A 16,265-nucleotide genomic window follows, 5' to 3' on the forward strand; every position below is an offset into this window, starting at 1 on the left:
AAAAGTTAACACATACTATTACAATGCTATGAGGAGAGGCTGAGAGAGTTGGGGCTGTTCAGCCTGGAGAAGAGAAGGCTCTGGGGAGACCTTCCAGCACCTGAAGGGGCTACAAGAAAGCTGGAGAGGGACTTTGGACAAGGGTGTGTAGTGATAGGACAAGGGGCAATGGCTTTAAACTGAAAGAGAGGAGATTTCAATGGGATCTAAGGAAGAAATTCTTCCCTCTGAGGGTGGTGAGGCAGTGGAACAGGCTGCCCAGAGAAGTTGTGGCTGCCCCATCCCTGGAAGTGTTCAAGGCCAGGTTGGATGAGGCTTTGAGCAACCTGATCTAGTGGAGGGTGTCCCTGCCCATGGCAGGGGGGTTGGAACTAGATGATCTTTGAGGTCCCTTCCAACCCAAACCGTTCTATGATCTATGAATACTATTATTTAGCTTCCCTTTCCAGAGAAAGGCAAACACAATTCCCTTCAAATCCCATTTTCACAGCTTCCGTCTAATTTGTCTGGTTTCTGCAGCCAGCGTGCAACCGGGTAACTACAGCCATCACATCTCCTCCCATGAGGACAACAGCAGCAGAAGGTTTTGTAATAAAGTCACTGACATGTAGAAAGGACCCTATATTCTTGCTTTTTCACCCAGAAGAGTGGGCTCGGAGAATCACGGCGCGACAACAGAGAAGAGTTCAACCGAAGGGGCTGGATGCCATGTTTTGCTGTAGTGATGCAGGCAGCAAGTTCTGCCACCCTTCGGAACGCTCCCGCACCCACCCGTGCCTCGCTCGGAGCCGGCCCGCCCGCCGCGGCCAGCCTCTGGCCATTTTTGCCAGCTAGCACTGATTAAACACACCACATCTCACCCCAGAGCTTCACGAGTTACTGACTGAGGCAGGTAAGGAGGACGTTTCCCGAGGCTGGAGGATGATGGGCCACCGCAGCCGTTAAGGGTTGTGTTCCCTCCCTCGCACGGGCCGAACGAGTCGGACTTTCTAATCCCTGCTTGACAGATAAAGCAGCAGAATTATTTTACGCTTCTTAAATTGTTTCCTTTAATAGGAAGTGCTGCTTTACTCTACCTTGTGCTTCTGAAACATTTGTGTTCCAAAAATATACAGTGTACACTTACTCTGTAGCTATAGATACAAACATTTACAAAGAAACGAGCAGGCTGGAGTGGACTACCTTGAAAAACCTGGCATCTTTGCTGCTGGCCCTCCTAGAGCAAGGCTAGCTGGGCTCCCGGCGCCGTGACCAGACCAGGGCTACCGAAAAACGCATGACTGAGAAATACCATGCCCTTGGTGATCATAGGAAACAATGTGGGTCAAAAAATTTTCCATACGCTGCAGAGGTTTGGAGTTTCTGTTGCCTTCTTCCACCTCCCCCCTCTTTTTGTCCCTACAATCTGCCTTAGTGTCTGCCTCCCGCATCCAAATCGACTGCAGCCTACCTGTCTGTGTCTTCTCTACTGCTGAAGGGCTGATCCCTCAGCTGGGCATCGCTCAGCTTTACACCAAAGAGGAAAATGTGGTTCCCGAGACATTTGGTTTCATCTGCAAGGCTTCCTCAAACTAAGGGAAACTGGGTACACTCTACAGTCCTAGCATTTTAGCGAATAGGTCGGTATGGGAATGTCATTCCTGGTATAAATGTTTGTACGGGGTGAGCTGGGAGCGCCGGGTGAGCCGGAAGCGCCGGGTGAGCCGGGTGAGCAGGGTAGCCCAGAGGAGGAGTATGGATATGAGGATAAAATCCTGGTGGCAGAGCGCCGTGGGTTGGTTGCTGTACTGGACCCGAAATCACCAGCTGGAGCAGGCTGTGGAGAGAAATTGAGATAAGCGTGAGGGTTGTTCAGAGAAGGCTTTTGTCATGGCTCTCCCCAGCCCTCAAGGGCCTGGCTTTAAGGACAGTTCATATCCCACACACAGCACTGGTGACACGCACGTGATTCAATTATGCTCTTTACAGCTTCTAGAAGACTCTTTTTTTAACTCTTTCCTTTTTTTTTTTTTTTTTAAACTTGATGCTCTTTGCAAAGAGGGAAGAAGCAAAGTGCAGTTCAGCTTAAGGTCAGGTAAAACAAGCAGAGATTTGGGGATGGGACAACTTTAGGGCAGGTTCCACAATGTAATTTCATATTCCTTCTGCCCATCTGGTCTAACACAGGCTGGGCAAGATGATCTATACGGTAGGAGTCACTGAAGTCTCCTTCAGTTGAGTCCAGCTTGCAAGGGAAGAAGCAGACACCACTTTCTATCACCTTTATCCTTGTGCTAAACTTCATGGGAATAAAGGCCAACTTTGGGAAAGTAAACACAAATTTTTAGAGGAGATTTTGCCTCAGTAGCCCTCAAGTGTGCATCCTGGAACATGCATCAAAACCAACACAGCTGCAGAAAGGTCACTTACTTGTTATGCGGTAGCCTGGAGCACACAGTTCTCAAGTCATCTGAAAGAGGGCAGAAGACACAACAATAAGGGTAAAGCAGAAATCGGAGCAATTTTCCTCTCCACTCCTCTCTCCACTTCCTTTCTAGGCAGATGAGATTACTGACAAAGCTCCAGTCACCAACAGATCCAGAATCTCACTCTCAGGCCAAAACTTCCACAGGAGAGAGAATGTGTCTGCCTCTCACCAGTCCTTACAGCATCTTTTTCCACCCGACACTTTACTGCACGTTTGAGAAATGGAAAATTTCTGCCATATGGGAAATGCAGCTTCACTTCAAGGCAGACCACGCCTTAGTACAGAGATTGTAACCTCAATTTACTATTGAGAAATAACTAAGGCATAGGAAATTCTGCTCACAGAATACGGCATTTATGATGAGAAAGGCATCAGGTCAAGGCAAGGCAAAGCTTACCCAATCCCTGTTTTGCATTGTTTTGGGTTTTTTTTAAACAGTGCTAGTGTAAAGAAAGGACTGAGTTTTGCTGGGGTCTATTAACTAAAAATTGCATCTTTTTTACCATCTTAATGTCTTTTCTAGAACAGTTCTTGGTAATATCTGTATGCCTCACTCTGTGAGCTGCTCCCATCCCTCCCCTGGTTCCATGCAAGGAGTACTTCTTTCACCCAATTTTCAGATACTGATGAACTGTTTGTACTTGCCTCTGCAAAGCAGAATAGCTAGAACCAAGGTATTTAACAACAAACCCTGTTGCTACAGTGCTTTCAGGAACAGCTTGAGAACAAACTCCTGCCTCTGTAGATAAACACACCTCCAAAACACTGAAATAACTGGTATTTCAGCAGCTACTTATACTGAATTACTTTCCACTTCTACAGTAAAATCAAGCACTCAGAATGTACCAGGTGAATCATTAGGAAAAAACACAGCCAAAATAAGCCATCTGCTCAAAAAACTCCACTTCTCTCTCTGTTTTTACTACAGCCAGAGCTTCTTTATGGAAGATTAGAAAGAATAACATTGACATTTGACCAGAAGCACTGGCTCAGCCAGGACAAAAGCCTCTGGCACCTCCTTAGGCAGAGGCCACTTCCCAGCTGAGGTGTGCACTAACTGCCCGGCCTTTAGGGAGCTTTGAGCCTTCTGGTTGCACCAAGAATTGGCCTGTTCAGGAGAATCTATAAGCAAAACAGTACACCTGGTTGATGCTGGGCTGTGTTAAGGCACTTCCCTTTTTTGTCTCTGCAAGCCTTTCGGAAAGAACTGGTTTTGGCAACAAGAAAGACAGACGAAAGCCACGTTAGCAGGCTTTTTTTACGAAGTGTAACTGAAATGGTACACACTGTAATGGGGTCTCATTACAGCAGAGCTGAAGGCCCAGAAGTTCCAGATGAACAGTTTTTGTTTGCTTTTCAAGATCGTTGCAGGTACACTCAGAGTGTCGAACTGAAACACAATTAAACAGTGCTTTTTAAATAGCTGCAAGCAATTCTCCAGGGGTCAAATTTGTCCCCGTGCCGGACACCCAAATATAACTCCCTATGCACACTGCAAGGTAGAAGATCAATTCTTCAGCTCTGCAAAGCAACACACCAGTCACCTACACCAATGATCTCTCCTTTCTTACTCCCCATCCAGTTATTTTTCTGGAGTATTTCCTGCACTATCACTTCCCAAGGGCATCAAACTGCTACTTCTACTGCAAACAAGTTGATCTTACTCTCCCCATCCCAAAACTCCCTCTTACAACATCCACACACTGGAAGAAAAGAATCCCGTGCCAGGGACTCTGCCAGCCCCACTGACGACTTACCTCTAGTGCACAGGAGCGCTCCCGATGCCATGGCCACTTGCAAAGCCTGAGCGAGTCTGTCTAGAGCCAGTTCAATCTCTTTGGATGCATTGAGAGGATTGAGTTCATCAGACAGTCTGTTAATTTCCTCGACAAGCGGAACCACGTGGTCAAAGGGTACCAGCCCCAGGCGCCCATAAAGGTTCTTCTCTGTTAAATGCCCCTGAAGCATCATAAGAACCTGCAGGACACTTAGATGCAGTTTTGAATACAGCTGATGGCAATCTCTGTCTTCTCCTGAAGTCGAGTCCTTGGCAATTTTGCTGGGAGGATGTCCATTTGACAGAGAGGCTTTCTTCTTCCTTTTATAAGCCAAGGGGGCCTTCACGCACCAACGGATCAGTCCAGTCAGAGGGGTGAGCTCCAAAAACCCTATTGGCAGGTTGGCTGCAATGGGAGTGTTTAGAAAGGTGATGAGGATCAAACGGGGGTCTTCAAAGATCCAGGAAACAATCAACTCGAGCAGATCTGTGGGAGGGATGAGGTCATCTGAAGACAAGAAAGAAGTTATTGAGTAAGCTGAGCCTTACAGTGGAGCACAGGACCACAGTCTTTAATTAACCTCTCACACACACCCTTCCTGCACTGTCATAATTACAATTTCAAAACCTCCCCAACTCTGCTGTTTTTTTCAAGACATCAAAGGTAGGTGCTCGTTTGCCTCAGCGAAGACACAACCATGTTCCTGTCTACTCCACCTCCTCCACCACTAAATGCCAACGTTTATCCCCTTTCCCAGCAGCACTTTTGTCATTTTCTTCTCTCCCACCCAACACCTGCTCATTTTTTCTCTAAACTCAGTCCCCATTTATCCCTTGCCAAAGGAAGTACAATGTGCAAGGGAATAGCAAAGACTTGTCTGCACTTCTTTCTCCTCACCCCAATCATTCAACTGGTTTCATTTAAGACTTACCTAAACAAGTATGTCTTTGTGGAAGAATTTAACACCACAATCACAGTACAGATAAAGGATTACGAGATTATGTACAGCTTCAAGTAAGAAGTGAAACGTGGTCACGAACTGAAGCTTGACTACAGACACAAGAAACATTGACTGTGCAGTAACTGTGCACCATCCCGTCGCAGGGGCAGGCTACTGGGTTCAGCGACGTACTTTCATTGCGAATTGTGTTCCGTGTCAACAAAGGGCTCAGCACAGAACTATCTAGTCAGGTCTTGTGTACCTGAAATGACGTCTGGGACAAATCAGCCAGACTCTAGGATTACTAACATGCACAGGATACAGAATCGGTATTTTCCAGTTTTCAGTTTTTCTGAGACTTTCGAGTATCACAGATGCTGCTGTTCATGTGATTGATTCCTGTCCTCAGGACGTGGTGGAGACCGCCCAGTTACAGACTGCTCTTTGAAGAGCAAGCTTCCTGTTCTTGTGTCACCAATAACATCTCAAATAAACTAAGGGATTAAAAAAAATTACTTCCTATAACTCATGTTATTTTCTTCATGTTATTTAGATATAAGGAAGAAATTCTTCCCTCTGAGGGTGGTGAGGCACTGGAACAGGTTACCCAGAGAAGTTGTGGTTGCCCCATCCCTGGAAGTCTTCAAAGCCAGGCTGGATGAGGCTTTGGGCAACCTGGTATAGTGGAGGGTGTCCCTGCCCATGGCAGAGGGGTTAGAATGAGATGATCTTTGAGGTCCCTTCCAGCCAAACCGTACTGTGATTCTATGATTCTTTCTGTCATGTCATTTAATTACCTGGATGAACTTTCAAGTGGTTGCACAAAACAGATATAAAGTACTAAGGAAGAACATGCTACGAGCTCTACCAAATACTTTTTTAAAAAAAGAAGTCTAAGCCTGCATCTCTCTCTCACTGATGCCAAGCTGTTTACCTGGAGAAGACTGTGCAGACTATTTCCTTTATCAATAACAAACAGTATTTGCTTTTTCGGATGATATGTGATGCTGGTATTTAGTTGATGGTTGTTCCCTAGTCTACCATGAGCTCTCTGGCTCTCTGCTGAGTGAAGGTAAATCACTTTTATTTTAGACACCTACACATTTCTAGTGTCTGAGCAACAGCCACCCAAGACAGGTCGTATCACTCGCTGGTCACACATGCAGTTTAAGAGCACACCGGAGGAACACTGTTGGTCGTGTTTTTCGTCACTGCCCAACAGAAATCCTGCTCCAGCTTACAAACACTCAGAATTTGTGTTTCAAGAAAAAGTAATCAGACTGACAGACAGCCCTGAGTCTATTTGCTGGGTAGGCTACACAATAGGGAGGCCAAACTGCTCAGCCCAGGCAGATCAGCTTTCACTCCGAGAGCTGCTCAATCAATAAGGTCCCCGTGTCCTTTGCCCTCTGTGGACAACATCGCCCTTTGTGTCAGGCATTATCCAGCTGCTTCTCCAGCAAAGACTCTCCCTTCAGCCACTAAGTGGTTATTTTTATTCTCACCCCAGTGACAGATGATGCAACAGCCACACCTGAGCTGCTCCTGGCAATAATTAGACGGCAACAAGCACCTTTAGAATTTCAGCAGTTAATTCACTTGCAACAGTTAATTTGAGTTGTATTATTCTGCATCTCTCCCTTTGAAAGGCACAGCTTGGAAACACTTACCTGAGGAGAGGTCGTAGAGAGCTGTGACGGACGTAATGAACTGGCAGCAGAAGCGAGGGCTGGCACTGAATATCTGCTTCAGCGTCTGGATGGACCCTGGCACCAAGTTGCAGTAGTCATCGACCAGGGCCCGGGCCAGCCTCACGCAGTACACAGCAGGGGTCCGCTGCAGGGGGGGAGAGACAGCACACCAGGAAAAGCACATCAAAACCAGCTGCAGAAGGTTCTACAGAGCTGACCTCAAAGTTCACATTGCCCAAACGCTCCTGCCTACCTCACCCAGCCGCTTCGCCGTTCCAACATTGGCTCCCGCTTTTCCAAAATTACAGTGCACTTTCTCTCACTCACTCTCTGCACATCAAAGATCCACTCTGTAGTTCAGTAACCTGTCAGTTGGGCTTGACATTTTTAAGGTGGAACAAATTGTGTGCAAACCTTGTGTCACTCAAGAGCTGCCACCTGCCAAAAAATTGCACCTTCTTCAGCTAACCAGGCTGCAGCCCCTCCCAAGGCACACCAGACAGGAAAAGAGGGACCCACAGAAATTGCACTGGTCTGCCTCCTACCCCTCTTCCCTCCCAGCACAGCCCTTCTGTTCTCCCCCTTTTGTAAGGCAGGTGACTTCTGCACACCCCACAAAGGCAGCAGGAAAACAGATGCGCTTCCCAAGGTCTACAGTGGGGAATCTCAATGGGAAAGGAGGAGATACAGAAGAATCCTGACATACTGCATTCACGGATATGAATAACAGACACAGATATTTTGTGTCCGAATCTCAAGAGAGAGGTTTGCCTCTTCTGCCATGCCCAACCTTGCACATTTCCCAAACTCCAGAGTCAGCTTCTTTGGGCAGTGTGACCACAGACTTGTTTTGTGTCACTGGTGTGACTAGTTTTGTTCCCTGTGTCGGTCAAGCCCTCCACCGATCCCTTTCGACATGCTGGGGTTGGGTGGAAAAAATAAATAAACAAAATCAGTAACATTTTCACCCACAGTGAAAAAAAACCGAAACACATTTTCTTCTGCCAGTACAGCACACAAATGGATTGGCAAGAGCTCCACCTTTATGGCAGAGTAAAGGACTGGACATGAGCACAGATGTGGTGTGAGTGCAGCTGCAGCAATCAGCTGTCGCAGCATCTTAAACTGCCACGGAGGAGCAACTGACTGCAACTGGCTGTCACTGACCGTGAGGTGACACTGTCTCAGCTCACCCATACCCATCACGGCACACTCTCTCGCTCATTTTCCGAAACTGCCGTGCCTGCACAGAAGCTGTACCTGCAGCCAGAAGGCAGCACACTCCAAAACAGGAACCCTGCACACAGCCACTGCCATGGAAACCAGCTTTCCTAGTAAAGCCATCCTGCTGTCATCTGCTTTGTTTCCTTGAGGGCTGAAGAGAGATGAGAAAATGATCTGCCGGACTGAGTCCTTGGTTTGCTCTTGGAAATAGTTGCACATGATATCAAGGAGCTGAAGTTCCTGAAGTGAACTCAATCTCTGAAAGAAAACAAAAGCAAAGCAGGTGTTATAAACTCAGTCTTTATGTACAGCACCCACACTCAAGCTTCCTGAACCACCAATGCATTTACCTACTTACACAGAAAAGCTCTAGGTTGTATTTGAATACCTGGATATCCAAGGCCAGTGCTTGCTGTACCAGCAAGTGCTGCCCACAAACGGAGAGATAAGACCTGCAGCAATACTGAGGTGAAAAATATTTCCTCCCTCTCCAAATAACAGCACGAAGGGCACCAGCAGGCAGCCAGGGGTGGAAGGAGGTGTCACAGCTGGGCCCAGCGGCCCACCAGGCCCCAGGGCCATGCACACTGACATTCACCAGCAGCTGCGGTTTCTGGCTGATGCTCTCTGGGAGGTCCCCATCTCAGCTCCAGCCCATGCCCAGCCATTTAAAAACCCTGGTACAGCTCAGCTGCAGCACTGTGAGGCTCCAGGCAGTCCCCAGGGGCCTCAGGCCCCACCACACCACATCTCTTGCTGGGAGACCAGAGTCCTGTCCAGTCCATTGGGGCCTTGCCAGCCAGCCTCCTCCCTGCCAAAAGAACCCTCAGCCACCAGCCCTGCAGCAACCCTGTCATACAATCATAGCGTAATTTAGGTTGGAAGAGACCTTTAAGGTCATCAAGTCCAACCGTTAACCTAACACTGCCAAGTCCACCAGTGAACCATGTCCCTAAGTGCCACATCTACATGGCTTTTAGATACCTCCAGGGATGGTGACTCAACCGCTCCCCTGGGCAGCCTGCTCTAATGCTTGACAACCCTTTTGGGGAAGAAGTTTCTCCTCATATCCAATCAAATACCTCCCCTGGTGCAACTTGAGGCCATTTCCTCTTGTCCTTTCGCTTGTTACTTGGGAGAAGGGACCAACACTCACCTCGCTACACCCTCCTGTCAGTGAGGTGTAGAGAACAATGAGGTCTCCCCTCAGCCTCCTTCTCTCCAGGCTGAACAACCCCAGTTCTCTCAGCTGCTCCCCACAAGACTTGCGCTCCAGACCCTTCACCAGCTCCGTTGCCCCTCTCTGTACACGCTTCAGCACCTCAATAACCTTCCTGTGGCGAAGGGCCCAAGACCGGACACGGTATGCGAGGTGCGGCCTCACCACTGCCCCTTCCTCCTGGGCACTCGGCCTCCCGCAGCTGCCCAGGGACCCCGTCCAGAGCTCTTGGGGCCTCGGCCTCCACCGCCGCTCCCTGGGGCTCCTCCCGGGGCGCTGGCCGGCCTCGGGCGGCCCGCCAAGGCGCCAGCCCCCCAGGCCTACGCTGCTCCCCGGGGGCCGCGGCCTGCAGCAGCGCCCCGGGGCCGTGCCCGGACTCCCCGGATCCGGCCAGGCCTCGCCCCCCGCCTCTCGCGCGGCCGGGGCCCACCTTGGGCGGAGCGCCGCGCTCCTTGGGCACCTGGAAGAGGAATTCCTCCAGCAGCTCGGCGGGGCCCTTGTCGACGAGCGGCAGCGGCGCGCTCTGCAGCTGGCTGCTGAAGTAGATGTCCAGGTGGTACAGCACCTCCTTGGCGGCGCTCAGCGCGTCCCGCCGCAGCAGCGAGTGCCGGATGTCGCTCATGGCTCCGGCCCCCCCGAGAACGGACCCCCCACTCCTTCCCCCGCGGCCCGGCCCGGCGCGGCGCGGCGCGGCCTCCCGCACAGCGGACGGGCGCTACGGCAGCCCGCGCCGGACAAAAAGGGGCCACGCGCGCCCGCCGCCGGCAGCGCCCCCTGGCGGCCGAGCCCGCAATGGCGGGGGGGGGCGCGGGGCCTCGGGGAGTTTCAGCCTGGGGCGGGCGGGCGGGGGGGGATTGACCCTGGGGGGTCCCGGACCTGCGGCCGCCCTGGGGAGCTGCAGCGCTGCTGGGGGGGCCCAGCCGCAGCCCCGACCCCGCTGTGGGGCGCGGGGTCCAGGCCCCGGCCCTGCCCCGGGGGGGGTGGGGCTCGGCGGGGCCCCCCCCAGCCCCCGAGGAGCACCGCGCACTGCGGGGCCCGGCGCGGCCCTCCCGGGAAGCGCAGCAGCTGCCTTCGGATGCCCGGGAGCGCCGGGATGTCAGCCAAGGGCGCGGGGGCAAGGCCGGGGGGGAGCCGTGGGAGCACGCGGGGTGGCGGCCGCCGTACCGCACGGCCCCCCCCGGGGACGGAGCCTGCACCGATGACCCCCCGGGAAGGCTCCGGGGACAGGCGCTGCGGCAGGGAGCTGCCGTTTTTTGGGAGTCCCGGCTTGGCTGCACACCCAAAGACCAGAGCCGGTGGGGCCGCGCTGGGATGCACCGGCAGGGCTCAGCCCCTGGCGCTGGGCTCCCACCGACGCCGGGGTGCTGAAACCAGCTTGTTGGAAGCACGGGGTGCTGGGTGGGAACGGTCGGTGTTGGGGAAATAAACACTTTTTCAGTTAAATTGTGGTTGGTGATGGGCGAGAGCTGCCTACGCCCCGTGTTGGGGAGCTGCTGTTCCCCATGAGTGGTCTCGGGGATTCGCTTATGCCTCGCCGATCTCTCGTTGGCGTTTTTATCAATTCAGGGACATTCTCAGCGTTCCCTGTGGCAGGAGGTATTGGCACTGGTTGAAAGGATTGTATTTTTCCACCAAGTAGATCTTTATTTCCGTGAAAATGCCATATGGAGCCTGCAGCCTTGCGTGTGCCCTGGCTGGGTCACCTCTTGTCAAGGTGAGCACGTCCCTCCCCATAAATGCAGGTGCACTCCTTCCCCTTCCAGAGATCTCGGCCAACACCAAAGGTACGTCCCGCTCCCCTCCCCTCCTGCACCCCAGGAGTTCCCCTCTCCGACATCGCCTTCTCCAGCTCGGCTTGGTTTCGCCGAGATGCTCTGCTGGGGCTGAACCTGGGCGCAGCTCATGAGCATCACCCGGGATGGATGCAGTCCTCTATGGGTGCCTCTGCTTGGGAGGCTGCGGAGGCTGCTGAGTTCCCGGGGGATGGGGAGGATTTGCAGGGCTTTGGGCAGTTCGTGGCATGACCAAATGGGAACGTTACCAAATTACGGCGTTACCGAATCACCGTGTTACAAATGCAGGGGCTGGGGTGTTTCAGATGGTGGCGTTTGCAGCCGTAGGCAGGATGCAAGCGGGGAAAGGTGAGGATTTAACCAGAGCAGCTGCTCCGAAAGAAAAAGGGAGGCCAGGGGCAGCAAGCCCTTCCCCAGCTCGGGCTCCAGGTGTGCCGAAAGCCGGGGCGTTTGCCGGCCCTCAGCCCATCTTACCGGGGCTCCTGGCAAGGCTGAGTGCTCAGGGCTCCTGGGCTCAGGCAGGGCTCAGATTGCATCCGCTGGTGAAATATTACCCCGGGGAGCTGAGCGCCACGGGAAATACTTCCCAAATGCCTTTCCCCGTGGGCGAGAGCCACCACACTGCCTTGGCAGGGGGGCCTGGGAGACTCCAGCCTGGGTGAGGACGGGGCAGGGGCTGTGCTGGGGGATGGTGGGGCAGGATACCCCGGGTGAGGATGCTCCAGGCAGGGAAGGAGGTGGGGAGGGGTGTTGGGAGGGGGGATCCATCCCTTGCTGTGTCCTACCACAGCTGCTGTGGGGTCTTTTGGGTCTCTGGGGCAGACCCAGCGAGTGGTGGGAGAGGCACAAGCCAAGCGACCTTGGTGTCCCCAGCCACTGTCACCCACCCCAGGCTGGGAGAGGCGTCCGGGCTGAGCACAGTGAATGAGGAAGTGACTGCTCTGTGTCACCATGAAAGGGCATCTGCTCCTTCACCAGAGAATTATCCACTCTGACCTCGCGGGTGGTCTGGCCTCCCTCCAGAAGGGACAGGCAGGATGAGCCCCTTCATGAGGCAGGAGCTGGGTGGCTGGACAGAAGCATCCCTGTGTCCTGGTGGTTCGCTGGAAAACGGATGCCTCCCAGTGAAACCAGTATGCCCAGTGGGAATACCCTGGGCACTCTCATCATCTGTGCCAAATTCCCCTCCCAGCCAGTGGAGCTGAGCCTGTCCCTGCCCCTCTGCACTCAAGATGGCATCCTTGAAGCTGGTGCTGTCACTGCTGATTGCAGCTCTCCTCCTGCATGTGGCCACCACGCTGAAGATCAGCGCCTTCAACATCAAGACGTTTGGGGACAGCAAGATGTCCAACCAGACTGTTGCAGATATCATCGTCTCTGTGAGTGCTGGGGGAGAGGAGCAGTCTTGGCCACTCTCTGGTCTCTGGGATGCAGACAGCTTGGGGCAGTTGGACAACAGCTTTCTGCAGGCTTCTGTCCATCTGTGTGTCCATCCGTGCATCCACCCACCCATAAATCCACCTGTCTGCACCCTCTATCCATCCACCCATCCATTCATTCATCCATCCATCCATCCATCCATGCCTCTATTCATACATGCCTCCATGCCTCCATTTATCCATCCATCCAAGCCTCCATCCATCCACCCATCTGCTCTTCCCCCATCACCATCTCCGACCTTGGGCCATCTCCACTCTTGCCGGTCCCCAAACAAGGACAGGTGATGCTCGGTGCTGCCCAGGCTCCTCACTCAGAGCAGTCTGTGAATGAGGAGTTGCTGAGATGGGGAGTGGTAGACAGATGGGTGTTGGAGGGCACTGTGTCACCCCAGGGTCCTTCCAAGACAGAGGACACTGGCATCAGCAGAGTAGCTCCGTTTCTGGGCCCTGGGGTCCCTGCTGCCCCCCTGTTGCCAGGCTGGGAGCCTCCGCTGCCCAGCCCAGGCACCCACTGGTGCCCCTACGAGCAGCTCTCAGTTGGGGGGTGAGCAGCTCTGAGCTTGTCCCCCCAGATCCTGTCAGAGTACGACATCACCGTGGTGCAGGAGGTCCGGGACACCGATCTTAGCGCTGTGAAGAAGCTCGTGGACCTGCTTAACAGGTGACCCCGATGGCACAGGGCAGGGGGTGCCTGCAAATGAGATGCTGGGGCAAATCCCGGCAGGCATCTCGCTATGCCAGGGCACCTCCAGCTCAGCCAGAGAGAGCCCGATGGGTGCTGAGGAGCACCGGGAGCCTCCTCTCACCATCTCCACATCTCGCTCCCAGTGTGTCCCTGCACCCATACAGCTTTTTGGACAGCATCCCCTTGGGTTGGTCCAGCTACAAGGAGCAGTACATCTTCATCTACAGGTAAGGGATGCCACCAGGCTCTGGCATCCTCCGTGTCACTCACTGTCCTCCCCAGCAGTCCCTGAAGGGCGGTGGGTACATTTCGGGTCCTGGATGTGGCAGGAGCAGTGCTGGGGGCTGCCCCACTCTCCTCCCTCAGGTCAGACATGGTCTCCGTGCTGGGAAGCTACTACTATGATGATGGCTGTGAGTCCTGTGGGACCGACACCTTCATCAGGGAGCCCTTCATTGTGAAGTTTTCCTCGCCCACCACGCGTGAGCAGAGCCGGTGCTGGGAGCTGCCCAGACCTGGCACGGGTCCCCTCCGTGCAGGGCTGAGCCCAGAGCTGCACCTGCCTGGCAAGGGGGTTGCAGCCTGGAGCCCAGCTCAGGGGCTCCACTGGGGTCGTTCACTGCTGTGGGGCCTGCTCCCACCCGTGGATGCCCAGGGGTCCTGGGTACCTGCCCAGCATGGCCGATGCTGCCTGCTGTTTCGCCCCTTCTGCCATCTCCCACCATCTCCCATCTCCTCCCATTGCCAGTCATCTCCCACCATGCTCTCTCCAGTTGTGTGCCATCTCACGTCTCCTGCTGTTTCTCACTGTGTCCCACATCCCATCACCTGCTACCTCCCATCTTGTGTCATATCCCACCATTTGCTTCCTCTAGTTGCATGCCTTCCCCCATCACCTCCCATCTCCCGTCACCTCCCATCTCCCATCACCTCCCATCTCCCACCCTATGCCGTGCTCTACCTTGTGCTGTCACCTCCACCTCCTGAGAAGCTGCCCAGGGCCCATACACTCTCCCATCTCTCCCATCCCCGTCTCCTTCTCAAAACCACGATGGTTTGGAAAAACTGATGGGAAACAAGCAGCAAACCCCAAATCACTCATGGAGGAACGCAGCTCCCCACTAGAAATTCCAGTCTGGAGGACAGACAGGGCACGAAAAGCCAATGCACCCTTTCCCTTTGGCAGCTTTTCCTAGCTGGTAGCTGGGGCTTGGCCCGGGGTGGTCCCCTGGGGTTCCCACCTCCTTCCTGGGTGCTGAACCCGAGCTGGGAGGCTGACAGCCACCTGTCTGGCAGAGGTGGAGGAGTTTGTGATGGTGCCCCTGCACGCCCAGCCCAGCAGCGCGGTGGATGAGATGGACGCGCTCTACGATGTCTACACTGACGTGGTCGACAAGTGGGCGACTAACGTAAGCAGCGGTGGGGAGCTCAGCTCCGCCCCGGGGCAGGCGGGAGGGCTGGGGTACAACCACCACACATCCCGGCAGCCGTCCCGGGGTGGACATGTCCCACGGGAGATCCCTTGCACCCATTGGAGCAGGTGCCACCCTGGCAAAGTCCAGCCAGGGAGCTGCTGGGTGGCTCCGCTGCCATTACTGGGGGCTTGTCCTCCTCTGCTGGGAAGACCCAGGGGGGTCCGGTAAGATTTTGGGGAGCCCTTGCTGCCCCGCAGAACATCTTCTTCCTGGGAGACTTCAACGCCGGCTGCTCCTACGTGACCAGCGCCCAGTGGCCGTCCATCCGCCTGCGCTCCCTCAGCGCCTGCGAGTGGCTCATCCCCGACAGCGCTGACACCACCGTCGCTGCCACCACCAACTGTGCCTATGACCGGTGGGTGCCGCGGTGGTGCGGGGGCTGGCACGGGGGGGACCAGCAGACGCTGACACCCCCGTGATGCCCCGGCAGCATTGTCGCCTGCGGTACCGCGCTGCGCCAGGACATCGAGCCCGGCTCTGCCACCGTCAACAACTTCCAGGAGACTTTCCACCTCCAGAGCAAGGATGTGAGCGAGGGGTCCAGTTTAAATTTTGGGGTCAGAACAGAGCATTTTGGTCCTAGGCAGCCCCAGCAGCGGTGGCAGGTCCAGACAAGCTCAGCCACTCCTCTGCTTTCCCCCCACACCCAGGCTCTGGCCGTCAGCGACCATTTCCCGGTGGAGGTGACCCTGAAAGCCCACTGAGCCTGTCCCCGCACCGGCGGCTACTGGGACACCCCAGCATGTGCCCGCGTCCCCCATGGAGCCCGCACACCGCCAACACCGGCCGAGCTGCCCGCCGTCACTGCACGGAGCCACTCTTTGGGGTCTTGCAGGAGCAGGATAATTTCTTCCATTAAAAAATGAGCCTTTTCCAGCCCTGCAGCTCTGGAGGGAAGGTCCCTTCAGCCCCCCGCAACAGCCCCCCATGCCTGAGCCCCTTGCCCCCCTGCCAGCGGCAGCCCCACCAGAGCTGGAGCCAGGGAGGTCGCTGCTCCCTTCTGAGCTGCCAGAGGCAAAAGCAGGGACACCAGGAAGAGCCTGGGAGGCTCTGGGCAGGATTTGGCCCCCTTGCCGGGCGACAAGATGCTCTTCCACCAGCTTGGGGGCCTCATCCTGCTAGAGCCTGCCTGGCCGCGGGGCGGCTGACAGGGTGCTGACGGGGAGGGTAGGGGGAGGCAGAGGACGTGAGTCAGTTCCCGGGGGATTTGGTGCCTCCTGAGGGGGTTTCGGTGCCTGCGCGGTGCAGAGGGACACCACACTCATCCCATGACTGGGTGTGAGGGTGCGAAACCTGGCGGTACAGGTGACAGCCCAGCAAGCCCCAGCATGAGCAGCTGCTGTCTCCCCTCCAGCCCTGGTGCTGGCACCCTGGCAGAGCCACCTGCTCCCTCAGCCGGGGTGACGCCATGTGCTGGGGTGACGCCATGTGCTGGCGCGGTGGATGCCGGCTCCATGGGGGTGCCTGGGCTCAGCCCCAGCCGCGTGTCATCCTTGGCAGCGGGACAGGGTTGGCACTGTGCCCCAGGCTCCCATGGTGCCACCAGCTCTGCTG

At 54.9% G+C, this 16,265-nt stretch overlaps 2 protein-coding genes across 3 annotated transcripts; one reads left to right on the plus strand and one right to left on the minus strand.

The window, feature by feature from the left end:
• Nucleotides 1-1,002: 1,002 nt before the first annotated feature.
• Nucleotides 1,003-9,941, minus strand: INTS15 (integrator complex subunit 15). Of its 2 annotated transcripts, XM_086622280.1 has the most exons (8): nt 9,750-9,941; nt 9,379; nt 8,137-8,300; nt 6,856-7,021; nt 4,692-4,752; nt 4,225-4,457; nt 2,410-2,449; nt 1,003-1,816 (listed from the first exon to the last, which is right to left on the minus strand). In XM_086622280.1, exons 1-8 carry the CDS (start codon nt 9,939-9,941, stop codon nt 1,609-1,611), a joined length of 1,065 nt encoding a protein of 354 aa, XP_086478406.1. In that variant the 3' UTR covers nt 1,003-1,608. The 2 variants fall into 2 exon arrangements, with proteins under 2 accessions (XP_086478406.1, XP_086478405.1); XM_086622279.1 differs by lacking the exon at nt 9,379 and having other exon boundaries at nt 4,225-4,752; nt 8,137-8,358.
• A 2,403-nt stretch (nt 9,942-12,344) lies between these two features.
• Nucleotides 12,345-15,415, plus strand: LOC147527615 (deoxyribonuclease-1-like). The gene is made up of 8 exons (XM_086622522.1): nt 12,345-12,491; nt 13,124-13,212; nt 13,380-13,463; nt 13,603-13,718; nt 14,533-14,645; nt 14,909-15,066; nt 15,142-15,238; nt 15,362-15,415. The coding sequence occupies exons 1-8, from the start codon at nt 12,345-12,347 to the stop codon at nt 15,413-15,415; spliced, it is 858 nt and encodes a 285-aa protein (XP_086478648.1).
• The last annotated feature ends 850 nt before the right edge of the window (nt 15,416-16,265 follow it).

Source organism: Tauraco erythrolophus, chromosome 17 (genome assembly GCF_009769465.1).
Source record: "Tauraco erythrolophus isolate bTauEry1 chromosome 17, bTauEry1.pri, whole genome shotgun sequence".
In the NCBI taxonomy this organism is placed as follows: domain Eukaryota; kingdom Metazoa; phylum Chordata; class Aves; order Musophagiformes; family Musophagidae; genus Tauraco; species Tauraco erythrolophus.

Coding starts and splice junctions, on each gene's coding strand:
- LOC147527615 (XM_086622522.1), top strand. CDS start 12,345: ATGGCATCCTTGAAGCTGGTGCTGTCACTGCTGATTGCAGCTCTCCTC. Junction 12,492..13,123: donor TTGCAGATATCATCGTCTCT/GTGAGTGCTGGG, acceptor TTGTCCCCCCAG/ATCCTGTCAGAGTACGACAT. Junction 15,067..15,141: donor ACCAACTGTGCCTATGACCG/GTGGGTGCCGCG, acceptor ATGCCCCGGCAG/CATTGTCGCCTGCGGTACCG.
- INTS15 (XM_086622279.1), bottom strand. CDS start 9,941: ATGAGCGACATCCGGCACTCGCTGCTGCGGCGGGACGCGCTGAGCGCC. Junction 7,022..8,136: donor GTGCTGCCTTCTGGCTGCAG/GTACAGCTTCTG, acceptor CCCCCCCTGCAG/CGGACCCCTGCTGTGTACTG. Junction 4,753..6,855: donor TCTCTACGACCTCTCCTCAG/GTAAGTGTTTCC, acceptor TCTTGTCTTCAG/ATGACCTCATCCCTCCCACA.